This window comes from Sinohyriopsis cumingii, chromosome 19 (genome assembly GCF_028554795.1).
Source record: "Sinohyriopsis cumingii isolate HCF-2022 chromosome 19, ASM2855479v2, whole genome shotgun sequence".
In the NCBI taxonomy this organism is placed as follows: Eukaryota; Metazoa; Mollusca; class Bivalvia; order Unionida; family Unionidae; genus Sinohyriopsis; species Sinohyriopsis cumingii.
Window position 1 is genome coordinate 1,783,832 of NC_142979.1, and position 20,123 is coordinate 1,803,954.

Below are 20,123 nucleotides of genomic sequence, written 5' to 3' on the forward strand. Positions count from 1 at the left end.
GTCCATCACCTGATGCCCCTTATCCACTGTCCATCATCTGATGCCTCTTGTCCATTGTCAATCACCTATGCCTATTGTCCATTGTCCATCACCTATGCCTCTTGTCCATTGTCCATCATCTGATGCCTCTTGTCCATTGTATATCATATGATGCTTCTTGTCCCATGTCCATCATCTCATGCCTCTTGTCCATCTTCCATCATCTCATGCCTCTTGTCCATTGTCCATCATCTGATGCCTCTTGTCCATTGTCCATCACCTGATGCTTCTTGTCCCATGTCCATCATCTCATGCCTCTTGTCCATTGTCCATCACCCAATGCCTCTTGTCCATTGTCAATCACCTATGCCTATTATCCATTGTCCATCACCTATGCCTGTTGTCCATTGTCCATCATCTGATGCCTGTTGTCCATTGTCCATCATCTGATGCCTCTTGTCCACTGTCCATCATCTGATGCCTCTTATCCATTGTCCATCATCTGGTGCCTCTTGTCCATTGTCCATCACCTGATGCCCCTTATCCACTGTCCATCATCTGATGCCTCTTGTCCATTGTCCATCACCTGATGCCTCCTGTCCATTGTCAATCACCTATGCCTATTGTCCATTGTCCATCACCTATGCCTCTTGTCCATTGTCCATCATCTGATGTCTCTTGTCCATTGTCCATCATCTGATGCCTCTTGTCCATTGTCTATCACCTATGCCTCTTGTCCATTGTCCATCATCTGATGTCTCTTGTCCATTGTCCATCATCTGATGCCTCTTGTCCATTGTCCATCACCTGATGCTTCTTGTCCCATGTCCATCATCTCATGCCTCTTGTCCATTGTCCATTCATTCATTAGTTTGTTATTGCTACTCCTCCTAAAATACTTGGAAGATTGTCTTGAAACTTTGCACACACATTCAACCCATGGGCTAGTTGGACCTAAGTGAAAACTGTGCTGGTAGGCATTCCAATATGGCCAGTACTATGATATCTTTAAATTTTGTTATCACCTCTTCTCCTGAATGGTCACTGAATGAAAATGGTGTCAGTATGATGTCCAGTATGGCTACCATGGTATGCTTGGCCATGAAGTTAATGAAAATGGTGCTGCACAGTTATCCAGTTTAGCCAACACAGTGACAATCTTGGCAATTTTGTTATTGCTGTTTCTTATGAGTGGATGGTCATATCAACATGGAATTTCACATAAAGATGTTGATATCTAGTTGGTTCTATATTAAAATGCTGCCCATCTTATATCCAGTATTGCCACTATGGCATACATCTTTACCTTTTTGGTATTGCTTCTCCTGAGTGTAGAGTTGTGTCCATAGTGGATTTTTTACCAAATGACTACTTAATGAAAATGATGTTAATCAGACATCTGATATGGACATCTTGACCTCTAAAAAAAATAATTTATAAACATGAGGTTTACACCAAGGGACTTTGCGATATCAAGTGAGTTCTAAATTAAACGTTTTGCCAATCTGACCACCAACATGGACACCATGCTGGCCATTTTGAAAATCTTGCAATTGCTATTTATCATAAATGATCATTTGGAGTGTTCATCAAAAGTCTTCCTATGATGTTTAGTTGGCTCTAAATGAAAATGGTGTTGATTTGATAGCCAATATGGCCAACTTGCAAAATCTTGTTATTGTTATTCCAGCAGAATACTGATGTCTAGTTGTCCTAAATGAAAAATTGGTGTCAATTGTACATCAGATATGGCTGACACATTGACCTGAAAACTTTGATGCTACCCAAAAATATCAGAAATAGCTTCAACACAATGCAGTTAAAAAGAAAAAATGGTCTTGTCTTCAATTACTAGAAATTCTTAAGTCACTAAAGCATCAGTCCTTTCTAGGGACTCTTGTTTTCATTCAGTGATTGAAGGAATAAGATGAAAAGTTGAAATACAGGTAATTCCATGCTGATCAAAGCTTTGTCAGATGTTATTTTCAATGTCTATCCTTGCACGAGGATCATTTCTTCACACATCTAGCCAGATATTCCTCTGCCCAAAAATAACCAGTTTAGTGATTATCAATATGCTTACATCCAAATCTTATTCAGAGTTATTCATTTCGCATTGGAAAGTGATGAATGTCAACCCTAATCTGTCTGTTCATTATGCAGTTGCATATCTGGATTTGCACTACTGTATTTGCACTTGGTTGCATATTATGCACAGATAAATACAGTAAATTTCTGTAATTCTTGATGCATTAAATTGACATTCGGAATAAAAACGAGAAGTGTAAATGATAATTACCTTGAAAGTTTGGGTGATTTAGGCAATACAGTTTTGTGGAGACCATTAATGCTTAATTGATGCTGAATTCAAACATGTTACACAGTTGATTTACTTGCCATCATATTCATGATGTATAATGGATTGGTTCATTGATAGACAATTAAAATAAATCAGATTACAGACAAATATATATTAATCAACCATTGCTGGGAAGAGAGAAAAGTGTCCTAATATGGCAGGTGTTTGCAAGATAAAGGTTTTTATTTATACAGTACTGTGGAGATGTTGAACAAACTAGACTTTGCAACAGGTAATTGCTTAAGAACTGTGACCTTTAAGTCAGACATAACTATGTTTCAGGTGGCAGAGTTTAAGTGAACATACCTTTTTCAGTAAACTAAAATTCCTTTTAGAGATTGACACTTACCTTTCCATATAATGAACAGTACCATTATGGATGTAACAAGGACCAATTTTGAGTCCCCGTAATAGATACAGGTGCATGTACACTTGTATTGAGAGAGGCATGAAAATCTGATTATATAAAAATTCTTATCAGAACCAAAATTTAGGTCACAGTTATTAGTTAAGGACAATTTGGTCAGTTTAAAATGTGATGAACTTAAACAATTCATTGAGCCATTGGTTAAAATTAATGAATTGCTTTTGATCACAAAGTGTTAATGACATCACTGTCTTTTCTAGTGTCAAATATGTCACCATTTTCCTTACAGACATACTGCGTACCACCCAATCCCATGGTGACTTTTTCCCCTATCAAGAAGTGGTCAAGGAGAGAAAACCAGACTGTTCACTACACAGTCAAGTCCAGTATTCAGCCAGATACATCAGCATGGGACTGGATTGGACTTTATAAGGTAAAAGAATACCATTAGGTAATTTGTGTTTGTGTGTATGTATGCATAACAGTGCCTTAGCTAAATAAAAATAGAAATAGAATCAAACTTCCGGTTTCTGTAAAAGCCATCCATTATTGCCACATTTGCTCTGCCTTTGCTGTTTGATCCATCTTTGGTGCTTCTGTATCCAGATTACAGATTGACCGCACTCAACTTTTTTGTTTAGCTCAACTGGTCATAGGCCAGAAGCTTATGGGATGGCCATTATCTGATGTTGGTCCATCTGTCTCCTATATTTTACCACAAGTTTGTTATTGATACTGCTCCTAAACTGCTTGGAGTGGAGGATTACCATGAAACTTTACACACACATTCATCCCTAAGACTAGATGGTCCTACTTGGACATCCAGTCCACCAGGATGACTTCTTGATATTCCTGTTATCACTAATCCTCTTCAACAGGTGGTCATATCAATATGGGTTATCATCAAGAGGTTCTTACAATGTCTAGTAGGTCCTAGAGAAAATGGTGCCAATCTAACTTTCAGTATGGCCTTTATATGATAAGGGAAGATAGCTGGCTTCATTTCCTGTACCCTCCACATCTTTCAAGAACACACATTTTGGTCCAACTGTGCGGTTGGTATCTCTTTGATAAGAGGTGAATACCATTCTAAGGAAGGGTGCAGTAAAGAGGAAAAAGAGCATATCCTTTATTTTCTTTGTTCAGAGAGAATGCATTGACTCATCATTAATCTTTCCCATTTGAACAAGAGTGATTCAAGATGGAGACTGATCAGTCTCCATAGATCTCTGGGATGTTGATCTTCACATCCCCATCTTTCCAGCCCACAGGAAATTTCTTCAGTTTTGTCTGGAACAAAAGATCTTTTAATTTTGGGTTCTTCCTTTCAGTCTAGCTTCCTTCCCAGAGCCTTCACCAAGATGATGAATGTAATAACAGCTAAATAAAGGTTTTTAGAGATTCTCTTCTTCCAGTACTTCAATGCCTGGTTGATGCACAGTGTCCTATGATGTACCCTTCTGAAGGTTCTGTCTCAGTTTGGAGCCAGTGACTTGTCTAGGCCTAATCCCCAATCAGGAGAGGTTAGATCTGACCACTTCTCAGAATTTCATTTATATAGGGATGAATTTTATCACTGATCCGGAACAGTCCATGTTCCTCAAGACAGAATCTCACAGGTGCTTGCTCTCTTACCAAGACTGTGAGAAAAGACTTTGTTAGCTTTTCATCTCTGCCTCTCTCTCCTGGAGACTCTGAGTACAACAATAGACATGGTCCCCCTGGTAAAGGAATTAGGAACAAATCTAAATGTATTCAAAACAAAAACATATGACTACTATCTTGAAAGGCAGTTTTCTTTGTAAATATTGAAATTAATGCACTCCATTTTATTCTTTTAGTTCATTTTATGGACTCATAGTGTTTATATACAAAATATATTTAAGCATGTTTTATGTGGGTTTGGGTTTTGTTTCTTCTCTTTTTCTTTCTTGTATTTACAATAGTTTGTTCATCCTGAAGGCCTCTGGGAAGAATAGTATAATATACTAAGTTACCCTCATAAAATAAAGCATTTATTATAATTATTATTATTATTATTATTATTATGTGGCCACACCAGTCCTTGTTTCTAGCAAACTGGAGCCTCACATAGACCCCCTTTTTACCTGGATCTCAAAAGAATCAAAGTTTCATCGCCATTTTAGTTAATGAAAACATCAGGATATGTGTCTGGTCAGAGTTCCAATTAATGCTCTGTAGCCTCACTTTCTTTACATGGATGCCTCCAACTCAGGCTGGGAGACACATCTAGAACCTAAGGCAGTAGTCGGGAAGAATCTGTGGTCTTGGGAAGAATCATCTGTTCACATCATTAGTCTAGAAATGCACACTGTTTTTCAAGACCCTTGAGGTTGCATCATCAGTCTCATAAGAAATTTATGCACAAAGGTTGTGTACCTTTGACATAAAGCATGCCTCTTCAGTTTGCATGGAAGTCTGGAACCTCCTCTGTTGGACAACTTAAGTGCAGATCACTGTCAGACTCCGCCACATTTCAGGTAAATTAAATATTCTGTCAGGCACTTCATTCAGACAGGGGTTTTATGTCCTCATGTAATTGTCTCATTTCCAGTTGATAGTAGAGACAATTGTTATTTGTGGAGAAGGCCAGTGGTAGGTTTGTTACCATCAAGGCTGAACAGCAAACTCCATCTATGTGGCTCTGCAGTGCCAGATCAGAGGGCATAAGTTGTGGATACCATTAGTCTGAGGTTGGGATTGGCTGTATGCCAATGCTTTCCTGCCTCACAGAATAATCCTTCAGGTTCTTTGCTGAGTCCAGATTCCCATGTCATGGCTCTTGCTGAGTCAAGACTTGCAAGTCATGGCTCAGCCTGATATCACTCATGTTGGTGAACAATCCCAGGGAATTACCTCTGAGGAGGGATCTGCTCTTGCAGCACAGAGGGTCCTAGTGTTAAGCACTCCTCAGATTCTCCGCATTCTTATTTCACTTGTATCAAATGCTATGTCCATCAAGGTTGCCTGATGTACCACTCAGGCTAGAGAGCAGTCAGCTTCCAAGGTTTATGATACCAGTTGGAGAATTTTCTGTAATTGGTGCATCATGAAATGTGATGGTTCTATATGCCCCCTCCCCTTAACTGCAGTTGCAGATTTTCTTCTTTTTCTTTCCAGCATTAACGTTTGTTCAGTATCCAGCTTTTTGGATTATGGAACATCCCAAAGTAATACTCATTTCTCTGTGAGTCTCACTATAGGGTTGAAGCCACGTCTTTCAGAACTGGTCAAGTACTTTGAGCTTCAGAGACCAGTCTCTCACTCCTTAATGCTGGGGTGGAACTTGAGTTTTTTTTTTTGTGTCATTATCTAAACTTCATTATGAACCAGAGTTAAACTTTCTTTGAGAACTTTACCTTTTAAAACATTCTTTCTCCTCTTCCAAGCATTGGCAAGAAGGAGTGAAATTACCCACCTGTGTTTCTAGCCAAAAGTCATCTTTGGTCAGTAGCTTATGTTTTTATTAAAGTTCAAAAGTAATTTGTACCTTTATTGGCGATGAACAAGATAGATTCCTTTGCCTATTTAGAACCTTATTGTTCTATCTGACTCAATCAAAAGTGACAAGAAAGGGTTGTAGCCATCCTTTTTTCCCCTCTGAAAGGTGATATTTCACTAGCCATCATCTTGAGGTAGATTGTTCAGACTATTAAAAGAGTTTATCATTAACTGTGAGAGAGATCTTTCATGAAAATCAGACCCATGAGGTCAGTGCTATTGCTGCATCTTGGGGCTTTTTGAATCATTCCTCCTTGTTTGATGGCTTGAAAGATGCTTTTCGGCAATGTCACTGGACTTTCTTATCCTTTAACATTTAATCAGTGTCAAAGCAATAATAATAATAATAATGAGGACTTTGTATAGCACCTAATCTTTAGAAGCTCTAAGCACTTTACAACATCATACAACACCTATAAGATAAAAAACATATAATGACATGATTACAAAAACAAACACCATGAAATTAGAAACATTAAAAAAACATGCTGAGAATATTTAAGGTAGGAAACATTATTAGGTCTTTAAGTGTGTTCTTGCAGTCGAAATAAGTGAGTTTTGAGAGCCCTCTTGAATGTGATCACTGTGTCTTTGTGTCTAAGTTCATTGGGCAATTCATTCCATGTTGCTGGGCCCTGGTATGCAAAAGAACGCTGTCCATATGACTTTAAAGCAAAATGAAGGTATTTATGTTTTGGGCCCAATTATATCAGCCTAGCATGCTATAAAGCCATTCTTCAGTCTGCAGTAGAACATTCTACTGACAACAATGGTAAGTTCATTTAACAGCTATTTTTGGCCATCAGCCTCCCACCAGGAGGTAATTCAGCAACATGATAATAAGAGGCAATGCATTACTACTAGAGGTGGAGGAGTGGAGATAATTTTAATTATATAATACTTACCTGCTATTAATGCCCAAATTCCCTCCTCCCTTCTTCCCTTCCTGTTCCGATGTCCTTCAGTCTTGGTGAAGAAGAAGGATGCTATCCTGATTGTCAGCAGTTGATAAAAATGTCAGACTGTGATTGTGTTCTTGTTTCTTCTAGACCTCAAACTACTAGTTGGAGTAGGGAATGATGTCCATCGACTGTGTATTAGCCCCAGAAAAAGATATAACAATGCAAAAATATTCTTATGGTCAGATGTTGACTGAGGTATTCAGCTGCAGTTACATTGTTTTTTTCTTCTAGACTTCTAATTACTAGTTGGTTGGGGGAGGGGGCATACTATCCTTGGATAGGTGACTAGCCCCATTTAAACATGTAACAATGCAATAACAGAATTTAAATTATTTTCCACCTCCACCCAGCCCCACATATTTTTTAAATGGGATCCATCCTTTATTTTAGGCTGAATTCAAGCACTTGGATGATTATGTGGTGTATGTATGGGCAGTAAATGATGCAGAAAAAAAGGGTCCAAAAGGTGTTACAGTAGAGTTTAAAACTCAAGATTCAGACATCCAGCCTGGGAAATATGTCCTCTGTTATGTCAGCAGTTACAAGAAATGGCTTCGAGGAATGAGTGATGAATTTGAGGTAAGCTAAACAAAAAAATCCAAACCAAAAACAAAACAGAGAATATTAAAGAAAGAACAAATCCTTATTCATTCATACCATATTGTTTGTTATTTTTTATACTCTCTAGTTTTTTTGTACACTATTACTCCAAAGAAATTTTGATTATTTTTAGTACTTAAATATTTTTTTTATCACTAAGTCAGTACACTTTGCCTATAGTGTGTTCAGTTTTTGATATTATAATCTGTGAACATATCACTTGATGCGATTCTGATTGGTCCAAATAAGCCCATGAAAGTGTTTTGCAGTATTCTTTTTACTGATTGGCTGCAATCGTGGGTAGACTTTTTTTAAACCATGCCCTCTGGAATGTTTTGTTGTCAGTGAACATTTTGGCTGCTATTATTTTTATTCGAGTCATGAAATGAATTGGGGAAAAAAATCGTCTTGTCTGTCTGAGTATGGCCAATTTACCACAGCAGGGGCTTGTTATATATAACATATCATAACATGAAAAATGGGTAAAACCCCAAGACAGAAACAACAACAACAACTAGTAAAACTAGGGTATTGCTCAGTTCATAGCAAATGTGTAAGTTGGGGTTAGAGGGGGGTGGTAAACCTGAAGCATGGAATCGACCTTATATATAGAGATTTAAATGTTAACTTATGGAAGTAAATAAACGCACTTCTGTTCACATAAAAATGTGGACATAAACCACTCCAAACTGACAGAAGTTTATCAAATCACTGCATATTTACATGGTAAATATATGATGCAATTCTAACTCTAAATTAAATTTCTTTATATATTCTGTAGTCTGCTTTCCAAGTCAAATGCTGCAAATATCTGGTCACAAATACATTACAGTAAGTATGGGAATGTTAGTTGTGAAGGTGACATGTTAGGTTACAAAGACATGGACCGTCTACTGCATTCTAACCAGTACTGCATCAGATAATGTGACATCACAAGCATTGGACATTCTGTGTTGAAAAATGATTTTGTCTGTGTAAAATGTTCTGTTTATTTGGAAGGATGCTTGTTCGTTGACTTACAGATTGTAAGAAAAGTATAATCTACTTTTAAATGTTAATATTATTTCAGCTTTGTTTGGGACCATTTTGTACACACAACAAATGAAAGGTGCAACATCTGTCAGAAGTAACAAAATTATTCGTTCGTCTTTGTATCTAAATAATTTTCACCGAAATAAAACCTATGTGATAAAAAGAATCTCAAATGGGTAAGGATCTAATATTAAATTTATGAAACAAATTTAATAATGTCCAGCTTTTGCAAGCCTTGGCAAGCAGAAGCTGGACATTATTCAACTTGTTTTATAAATTAATTATTAAGTCATTACCCATTTGAGATCCTCTGTGTAGAGAACTTTTCTGTTTTTACAACTTTGGAAAGTTGCATCCATAGCAGTGAGCTCAAAATTGGAATGGATGCTCCAGAAATTGATTCATAAAAATAGTGATTAAAAATTAATTAATAACAATTTAGCTAATAAATGCTTACTAATAAACTGTGTATGAAAAATTGCAGATAATGCAGCAATGAATCTAATGTTTCAAGTTTTATGAATATAATTATAGTTTAAGTGTGCTATTAACTCCTTTAAAACTTGACTGCACGTAATTTGTTTGAAGTCTTAGACTATGTCATCCTTTTTGCCATATGGGATTGTACAAGGACATCCTTATACATCTGTTACAGCAAGATTTACCTGGACAGTTTTCTTGTCAAAGAGGAAATAAATAACTTCCTTGTTTAAAAACTAGTAGCAATGTTGTTGTGGAGGGATTTTTAATTTGAATGGTGACATTAGAGATTTAATTCATTTCCTTTGAAATGATATTTAACGTCAGCGACTGTTGATATTTTGTTGTTTGTTGTTAGGCTTTTATGTATTTGTTTATAGTTTAATGTGTGATGGATGGGCAAAGATTATGATGTCACAAAATGAAAACATTTTTTTTTTAATGCATCCTGTATGGGCAGTGGTTACATATATGCCTAATGGATATAAAGACCCTGAAATGATAATGTTACCAAATCTGCATTTCAATCAGATTCCATTCACTTTTGCATTTCAGCTATCATCTCATTGATTGTACTGTTTCAAAAATCATTCTGAATTTGCTTTTGTCACTTTCATTCATTGTTTCCTTTCATTTTTGATCTTGTGATGCATTTACTAAGATTGGGATTTCTGTTTTTGATAGTATAAAATAGAAAAAAAACTTTGGCATTTTTATCTCATCTTATTAAAATTATGCATTAATAAATAAAAAATGCTTAAAATTAAAAATTCTGTATTGAATTCATGATAAATGAAAATAGAACTACAACTGCAACAAATGCAAAAATAAAGATGCAACATATTTCTCAGCAAATTTATGATAGTGTTGTTTTGTCACTCGTAATTATTTGGAAATACATTTTTATTTAATTTTGATATGTTTTTCATTCATCATTGTGCATTCTGAATGTTGCATTTTTTCTCTTGCTTTTATTTTGCATTCATCATTTCTTTTGGGTTAATCCTGATTTCTTTGCATTCATTCTGCATTCTTTGTGTTTCATTGCATTCCTTCTGCATTTTGTTGCATTCATTCTGCATTCTTGGCATTCATTGTACATTTCATTGCATTCACTATGCATTTCATCTGCATTCATTCTGCATTCTTTGCGTTAATTCTGCATTCTTTGCATTCATTCTGTATTTCATTGCATTCACTGCATTTCATTGCACTCATTCTAAATTTCATTGCATTCATTCTATATTTCATAGCACTCATTCTGAATTTCATTGCATTCATTCTACATTTCATTGCACTCATTCTAAATTTCATTGCATTCATTCTATATTTCATTTCACTCATTCTGAATTTCATTGCATTCATTCTACATTTCATAGCATTCACTATGCATTTCATAGCATTCACTATGCATTTCATTGCAGTCATTCTACATTTCATTGCATTCACTATGCATTTCATAGCATTCACTATGTATTTCATAGCATTCACTATGCATTTCATTGCATTCACTATGCATTTCATAGCATTCACTATGCATTTCATTGCATTCATTCTACATTTCATTACATTCACTATGCATTTCATAGCATTCACTATGCATTTCATAGCATTCACTCTGCATTTCATTGCATTCATTCTACATTTCATTGCATTCACTATGCATTTCATTGCATTCACTATGCATTTCATTGCATTCACTATGCATTTCATTGCATTCATTCTGCATTCTTGTTTTGTTGTAAAATTACCAGTTTCAGGGTCTGTACAGGATCTTACTCTGTTCACATACAGACTGCATTCAAATAGTTGTAGGGGCCCCGAGTGGCCGAGTGGTCTAAAGCGCTCTCCGTCACGGATCACTGCCATCTCACCTCTGTCTGCATGGGTTCGAGTCTTGGGCTCGGCCAATGTGTATATGTGAGAAAGCTTGCCGGTAGCTTCTCGTGGGTTGGTGGTTCTTTCCAGGGGTTTTCCCAGGTTCTTCCTCCACCATTAATACTGGCCGCCATGTATAGCCTATCTTGTGCTGAAAAATGGCGTTAAACCCTATAACAACAACAACAACAAATAGTTGTACATGCCAATTGAACATACTCATTCATGTCAGTTTTATGCTATCACTTCACATAATATTCCATTGCTAAAACTGGAAGAATATATTTGCATGACTGGGACGAAGCATATCTAATGCATGCCATGAAAAGAAGCCCACATTTTCTGTTCATAATGTGAATTCAGTATTTTTGTTATGTTTAAAATTGTGTGGATTGTTTATTTGCTGGGCACCATGAATTCAAAGACACAATGAACAATGACCTTTGTGTTGAAGCCATATGATCTCTTATTAAGTCCACATATTAAGTCTCAAAAGGCCATATATATATATATATATATATATATATATATATATATATATATATATATATATATATATATAACAAGGGTCCGCAGTTACTGTACCTCTGTATTTGTCATGCAGATCAAGTGATGTAAAATTGACATATATACATATATGATATGGTGCAAAAATGGCAAAGTTATTACTAGTAAGTTCATTGTTGTGTTGCAACTAAAAGGGATCAGATAGGAATAAAGAGGTATCGGTCAGATATATTCAGATGTATTAAGGATATGTCAGATCACAGGTGATTGTGTGTGTATGTCAGGTATATTCATTGAATGGAACATCTCAGATAATTAAGAATAATCGATGGTTGTAACATGACCTGAAATTTGAGTGAATAATTATAATCAGGAGGACTAAAATCACAAAGACTCTGTACAGATTGGGGTATGTTTGAAACAGATTATGATGTAAAAACATCTTTAAATTGGCAAATACAGTAGGGAGAAATGCCATACATTTGCAGTTATATTACCAGTTAAATTATGTAAACATAATGGAAAGCAAAGCAACCCTATATCTTGAAATCAATAAATTGCAGCTATATTAGAATGCTGGGTTTGGTGAGTTATGGCACAGCAGCACGTAGGTTATTGATTTTGTGTCGGTTTTGATCATTGGCCTTAAAAGTGAAATGTAAACTTTATATTTTTTTTTTTAGATTGTGCCTTAAGAGACCATGTTGTGCCCGACAAGAAAGAAGATCATAAAAATGGAGTTTTTGCAACTTCTAAAACTAAATTATCCAATTTTTCAAAAAAGTTTTATAAATAATTAAAAATTATCATTTGAAGTATCAGATTTGAGTTTGACGTGAATCACCATTAATTGCTGTTGATGCACTGAAATTTATTGTGTAAAAGATTGCTTCAGCAAATTCAAAATATTTTCTTTTGTTTTATTTATTTATTCAGGGATTATAACAGGTGTATATTTTTGAGAGTAACAAAAGTGATTTTATTGTGAGATTAAATATAACTCATTATGGTAATTATTTCCAATTAGCAACCTATTAAATTGATTGTGAATTGATGATTCCATAATTGCTCTTAGCGCCACTCTGCAGTAATGGTAGAAATAATGTTTTAAACGAAAGAAAACAAATGTTCAAATTTGAATGAAATCAAAATAGTAATAACTTGGTTATTTTAGGTCAAAGTGATATATTAGTGATATATGTTAGTGGGATCAGGTTTTACTCATTGACCTACAGTGTGCACCAGGCATTTAAATTGAGAAACTATACTCAATTCATAATTTTACTAGAACAAAAATATTCTAACCAAGCAAAAGGCAGCATTAATTTTGTAAAATTTGAAAAAGAATTTCCAGTCAGGAATAACTTTTAATGTTCAAAATGTTGATTATGTTGTGACCAAGATCTGAGCTAATAGTCCTTTTGTTTGTTGTTGGTGAGGAGACAAAGCAGTAATAAAGGAGGTTGATTAGTCCTTCTATTAGCCGATAAGAAAATTTCAGAAGGTGATTCTTTTCAAACAAACCTTGAGAAACTGCAGTGCTTTCCTGTACACCCCTATGCTTTTTATTGCATATTCTGCCCAGCCCCCCACCCCAACTTCTTCAGGACTAAAGGATCATAAAACAAAATGTGTCATGTATGATGCAGCTTCTGGCATTCACTGCATAAATAAAGTTTTGCAAAAAATATTTGGAAACTTATTCTAAATGATGTCTTATTACACCTAGCCGTTGACCCTTCCAGGGACTTTGTGGGTGGGAGCCAAAGACTACAAGCATGGTAACTATGGAGTTTTGTGAATTTTAACCCAGCAGTTTGGAGTAGAAGCAGTAACAGGCTGGTAGAATGTAAAACTATATCCCTAGATTAAGTGTGGGGATCACAAATAAACCTGGCACTTGTTATAGTCCAGGTTTGTGTAGTTGTCTGCAGAGCTTCCATGCAGAGTCACCAATAACTGAGCATAGCATATTTTTAAGGTTGAATTAATGACAAAAGAGATTCAGTTTCTGAAGGAAGAAACATGCAGAAATTCATTATCTTAGTCTGAAAGAAATAATTCCGAAAAAAGAGGAACTTTTATGTCACCATTGTTGAATGATGGATTAGGACTCAAATTAAAAAAAGACTAAGAACAGGATACAAAATTCCACAGTGCCGTTTGTTAAGACTCGTTTTCAGAGTATGGGTCATAACCCAATATTGGGTTCCAGAATGTCAAGCACTGGGTTGCTTTGCTGAATCAAATATGTTGCAGTAGTATGATTTTATGAAAAATCCAATCAAAAGATATAATTGTTGGATTGCAGGCGTCAATGATTTTCTCATACTGGGTCATGAGAAAAAGTTTGAAAACCACTGCTTTAAGGCAAAGTAAACTTTCAGACATTTCAACTTCTTTTAAGAGTTATACGAGTGTTTGATAAAACATTCATGGAAAATATGGTAATTCTGCCAAAGTCGATGAGGTCATGTTTTGTACTGTTTTGGGTGGAATGAAAAAGTTATATGGCTTGTGGATTTGTTGAAACCATCTGAATGAGACATATTTATATGCCTTATCAAATGAGTTGTACACCCCAACTCGGGACAAAACCAATGGCAGTTTGTGTTTATTTAATAATACCCTGTTCTATGCTTCCAAATATTTTTATTTATAAAGTGTGAATGCAGTTGAGAACAAATTAAAATATAGTTGAATTCTGTACATCTGAGAATATTGACACATTGAGGTCAGTGAAAACACCTTGAAAGTACCAACCTGGATGTGGGGAAATAGGGATTAAACATCTATATTGAATACTTAATCAACCATGTAAGATTAAATGGATGCATAATAAATTACAGGGTCCGATCTCTTCAGTTTGGGTTGGTTTGATTTTGGTTTTATTGGCACAGCAACACAGTTGGGTTATTGGGTGTTGAGGCATTTGGAGTAAAGTGCCATTTCCAAGGACGCACCACTGTAACCAACCCAGGCTGGGATTTAAACCCACACCTTTTCAGTCGAGAGACTGGCACAATAACCACTGAGTCTGCAAGGCATCATTGCATTTGGTTTGCAATTAGATGTGCTTGCGCAAACATAGTACTGCATGTTCTTTACAGTTCATTTGCTGGTTGAAATTTGAGATGTCTTGTTGCAAAGATTATATCATCTGTTATTTAGTCAACCATACTGGCATCACGCATTTATTTCAGAAAAAAATCCATTGTTATAATTATCTTGTCTAGTTTTGTGTACCAAGTGGCATGTACTTATTCTTATATATCTTTTGTAGCACGGTATATCTAAACTTATAGGGCCGTTTTTTTTCTAGAATTTCAAATGTATGTTATTTCTGATTGTCTTTTGTTAATATCAAAAACTGTTAATATAAGGATTCAAAGGTTCTGATGGGGCATTAGTACAGCACCTATACAATTACTATATACTTACTGTATATACTTTATACATCAAGCCAAATTACAAACAGATCTGCCCTATCACAGTGCACCTGGAGATATTCTTTGTTCTACTGATTACTACTGACAAACTGCACAGATCCAGATTTACTGGTGCATTATGTGAAGGCAGATCTGGGTCTGTGCAGTTTGCAGTTGGACTCTTATAAGCTAGTACACATGGTAGTGGCTTTTTCACCCAGTTTTATCCCTGAGTATCAAACTCATTTTCATGTTACTAGCAGTGGACCATAACAGTAAGTGTTCATTTACACAACATACATGATTTATTTTATTGGGGAAATGCATGATGCTCAGAAAAACATGCTGTACCATAGGATTTTTCCATTTACATCAATAAGACAATATCATAAAGTGTTTGTGGTATATCTTTCAATGTAACCTATGGCTAGTTGATGTGTACAGTAATATATCAATTTCATATTATTTATGTACATTTTTGACGGACCAACAGAGTCAGGGTCCAACTGCTTATTCATTACATCACCATTCATTGTCACAAGCGTCTAATTATCAAGACAGAATGCGTACTGTCGCTGACCTGGTGATATTTAACTATAATACATATGGAACAAATATCATGAAATGGTTCTAAGGTATCTTACTTAAAAATGCTTTGCATGTTCGTTATCACATCAATTTATTTAACATTGGAAATGTCACTTTGAAACTTGCATATGACTTGAACAGAACTGCTGAGTCACTTTTGAAAATTTTATAAAAATTACACAGAAAATAAGACAATTATTGCAAGATGAATTTTGTACATATTGTTTAGGTAGAGATATATTAGTACATATTAGTTTAGTCAGAAAAACTCTAACACTCTGACAAACATAATATTGCTCTTGAAATGCCTTTATCATAGCTCCATTTATATGCTAGTGTCTTCATCTGCATTTTTATAAAATGTTGACGTATTTTTTATACAACTTTATAAACATAATATTCCTAATGTCTTCCAGAGAGAGAGCAAGAGAGAAAGATTTTCCAGCAATTCACTAATAATAATAAAAAAGCATTTGAATGACAGAATTAGAGTATGCATTATCTCAGATACTTTACTTGTTTTAATTTGAATTTCATTGACATCTTCATTCCAAATTAGCATTACACATAAAACGGAAAGACATGTGACATCTGTGATGTTTTAGACATTAGAAAAGTAAGACACATGGTAGTACACAAAAATGGATAGAAATATGTGACATCTGTGATGTTTTAGACATGGTTAGAAAAATAAGTTAGACATATGGTAGTACACATAAAACGGAATGACATGTGACATCTGTGATGTTTTAGATATTAGAAAAGTAAGACACATGGTAATACACATAAAATGGATAGAAATATGTGACATCTGTGATGTTTTAGACATGGTTAGAAAAATAAGTTACACATGGTAGTACACATAAAATGGATTGACATGTGACATCTGTGATGTAGACATGATTAGAAAAATATGTTAGACATATGGTATTACACATAAAATGGATAGACATGTGATGTGACATCTGTGATGCTGTAGACATGATTAGAGAAATCAGACATATGGTAGCTTGAAATGTGCTTTTTTATTTTCTCACCTATTCTCTTCTGGCTTCAGTCAGACATTCATTTTTCAGTACAAGTGTGTTACTGCTATTTCTATTAAAATTCTAGAATGCCATATAAACACATTTATTGAAAGATTACCAAATTACCAATCTTACATGCATTATGGCCACCATGGTGCCTATCTTGAAAATCTTGCTGTTACTACTTCTTTCAAATGGATGGTCATATCAGCATGGATTTTTCACTAAAAGAACATGACATCTTGCTGGCCCTAAATAAAAATGGTCCCATTGTGACCTCCAACATGACATCTTGTTGGCCCAAAATAAAAATGGTCCCATTGTGACTTCCAACATGACATATTGTTGGCCCGAAATAAAAATGCTCCCATTGTGACCTCCAACATGACCACCTTGGCAACCAGTTGGAAAATCTTGTTATCGTTTCTTCAGAATAAATGGCTAAATCATTATAGGTATCTCACTGAAGGATTTCTTAAGGTAACTAATTGGTCCTAAATGAAAAAGATTCCAATCAAACATCCAGCATGGACACCATGGTAGCCATCTTATGAATGTATTTGTTATTCCTCATGAGCATATTGGTCTTATTAACATAGATTTTTTACTAAAAGACTCTTTATGATACCTGATTGGTCCTGAATGATAATGATAGAACACAGACTTGGTGAGATTGTTTCATTACTCTGCAGTTTAAAAAGAACAAAAGAACAGAAAAATGGACTTGTCTTGGATTCCTATAAATTCTTTTCAGAGAGCAAAGTATCAGTCCTTTTGATGACTCTTCTTTGAACTATAGCCTTTAATGCTTAGAATTTGGATAGCAAACATACATAAAGATAAGCATGGAGAAGATATTTTGTTTTATGCATTTATTTTCCTATGTTTTTTACCTTTAATGGGACAGTTGTAATGGGTATGAATTAGAGATCTGACATGTGCTTTCTTCAAGAAGACTTTGAGATGTGTCAATTTCTTTAGAAGTCTGGCATTTATTTTTTTACGTCGAGATTAGTTCATTTTCAATTCTTGTATTCTAAAGTGGTGATTTGGGGGTCAATTCCAGTTATTCATGTATAAACTCAAATACAGACAAAACATTTACATAATATTGTAGTTTTAAAAATGATCTTTTACATTTTATATATTTGGTACTCAGTTATAATCCTAAGTAGGAGAAAGAAGCAGACATTGCATTTCATTTCTTGACAAAGGCCTTGTTAATATTAAGAGGAAAAAAAGATGTTAGAGATGTTAATGTCTTTCTTCCTTTGGAGCTCATCCGGCCATATAATAGTCCTTCATCCAGCTTGCTTCATCCATCATCCATTAGCAATTAATATTTACAACAACTTCTCAAAATCTGATCAGTGAAATTTGACTAACTCTGATAGAAAGCAGTCTGGCATGAAGCTGTTTTAAATTTGTTCAAATGATGCCAAACTGCCATAAAACATAGTCATCATCAGTAACAACTTAAAACTTTAAAAATTGTACCAAATTTTTTAAAAGCACCCTGACATGAAGGTCTTTCAAATTTACTCAGCTGATGCACATATACCATCCACCATGTCCATAATTACTAAAGATGGAGAAATCATTAAACAGCTTCTCAAAAACAGAAGGTTACCAAATTTGATAGAAAGCAGGTACCTTGTGCTGTCAGGTAAGTGTACATAATTTAACAGTTTCTGAGTCATGAATTGGGGCCAGGTGCCCCAGGAGCAGTAAGAGAGTTGGGGGAAAATGATGATTGTATAAATGACTTGTTCATTTTATGCTGAGATGGTGATCATTCATATATATATATATATATGATCTAGGAAACAAGTTAAATCACACCAACGTTAATAGTCATTATAGCAACTATGGCTCCAAGCTTTTCTTTCCCTCTACAGTTTAAATATGTGTGAATTTACATTCACAAGCTGATACATGTCAGCTGCCCAGGTGAGTCATATCAGGCCCACTTTGATCTCTTGTTTGACAGAAATGATTATTACTTTTGAAATTATCTTGAATGTAGTTACTGCATATGCTTTCATAATATAATTTGACCAGTCATCCACATCAGATGTTTTTATACATGGTATACCTATGGTTGTAATATTTGTTTATTGTACCTTTTGCTTCATATGCTGTCTAAATTGGGAATGCCTATTGATTGGTGGAATTTTATTTTTGTTTCATATAATTTTTATCAATTTGTGAGTATCCAGACAATATTTTATTAAAAAATTATTAACCCTTTGACATATTCTTATTTAATAAAGAAATTAAAATCGTATAATTTTTCTGCTTATTGAATATCTAAAAAAATACATTGGATATCATTTTGTTGCTCCATAATATAAATGATATCAACCATATCTATTTCAGGTTTTTGGCCTGTATATTCCAGTGAGAATGCTGGAATTTAAAAGGTTGAGAACTATTGGAATTTCAGTGGCATTTCTCTGGGATTTAGTGGTTGAATACAAGTGCAATTCCAGTGGAGATTCCCTGGGATTCCAGTGGTAATAATATGATTCCAGTGGAATTCAAGTTAATGTTTTGACTAGAATTCCAGTGACAGAAAGATTCCAGACTAGGAAACCCAATGGAATTCCACTGGTGTCTTGCCAAGTTATTTTGGTGGGATTCCAGTGGTATTATTGGTGAAATTTAATTGGAACTCCATAGAAAATTCTCATTAGGGGGTATGTTTGTTATTGTAAGTTTTAATTTTAATGTGTCTTAATCGTTCGGATCTCCAAATAGTCCGAATTTAGTTATCCTCTTGTGCACACAAAGCATGTAGAAGATGTAAAATTACACTGACATGATCAGATGTATAAACATTTGGAGATGGTGCAGTTATTTCTTTTGTAGGTGTCATGGATTTTCTTTCCGTTTGTTTACCTGTGTTTTGGTCTGTCAGTCTGTCCAACATCATATTAATATTGTAATGTGATATGACAGTTTGAGTCCTGAAATTTAACAGGAGAAAGGACTGACAATTTTTTTTAAAATTTAATTTTTTTTCCTCAGCTTTAAGTAATTTCAGTTGTATGGAAATGAAACATTAAGAAATATTGACTTTCTGTATCATTTCATACAAGAATTTAACACTCTTGTAGAAATGACAGGTCTTAGGCAGAGGTGAACGTCATTATTTCTGGGCTTGGTAAATCCTTATCTGAACCTCATCAAGGGTTAGGAGTTGTATAATAGGAACACTTCATTATCTTACAAAATCAAGGGAAGAGAGAAATTCTATCAAAGTTACTAGAGTGGTCTGTTTTCTTCAAATTTAAAGATGAAATAAGGATGTGGGTGTATGAAGTTTTGACTGTAATCTTTACTTTTAATGTGACATCTTTACCAGGTATTAATTTGAATTAACTGCATATT

At 34.8% G+C, this 20,123-nt stretch overlaps 1 protein-coding gene across 4 annotated transcripts in view; it reads left to right on the plus strand.

The window, feature by feature from the left end:
• Positions 1-19,020, plus strand: part of LOC149775044 (inositol polyphosphate 5-phosphatase K-like) — a 76,727-nt gene extending 57,707 nt beyond the window's left edge. For all 4 annotated transcript variants that reach the window (XM_089943891.1, XM_089943888.1, XM_089943889.1 and 1 more), the window contains 3 exons: positions 2,995-3,138; positions 7,580-7,768; positions 12,370-19,020. In XM_089943891.1, the coding sequence (XP_089800017.1) occupies positions 2,995-3,138; positions 7,580-7,768; positions 12,370-12,381 (345 nt within the window). In that variant the 3' untranslated portion in view covers positions 12,382-19,020. The remainder of the gene's footprint in view (positions 1-2,994; positions 3,139-7,579; positions 7,769-12,369) is intronic.
• Positions 19,021-20,123: the final 1,103 nt, after the last annotated feature.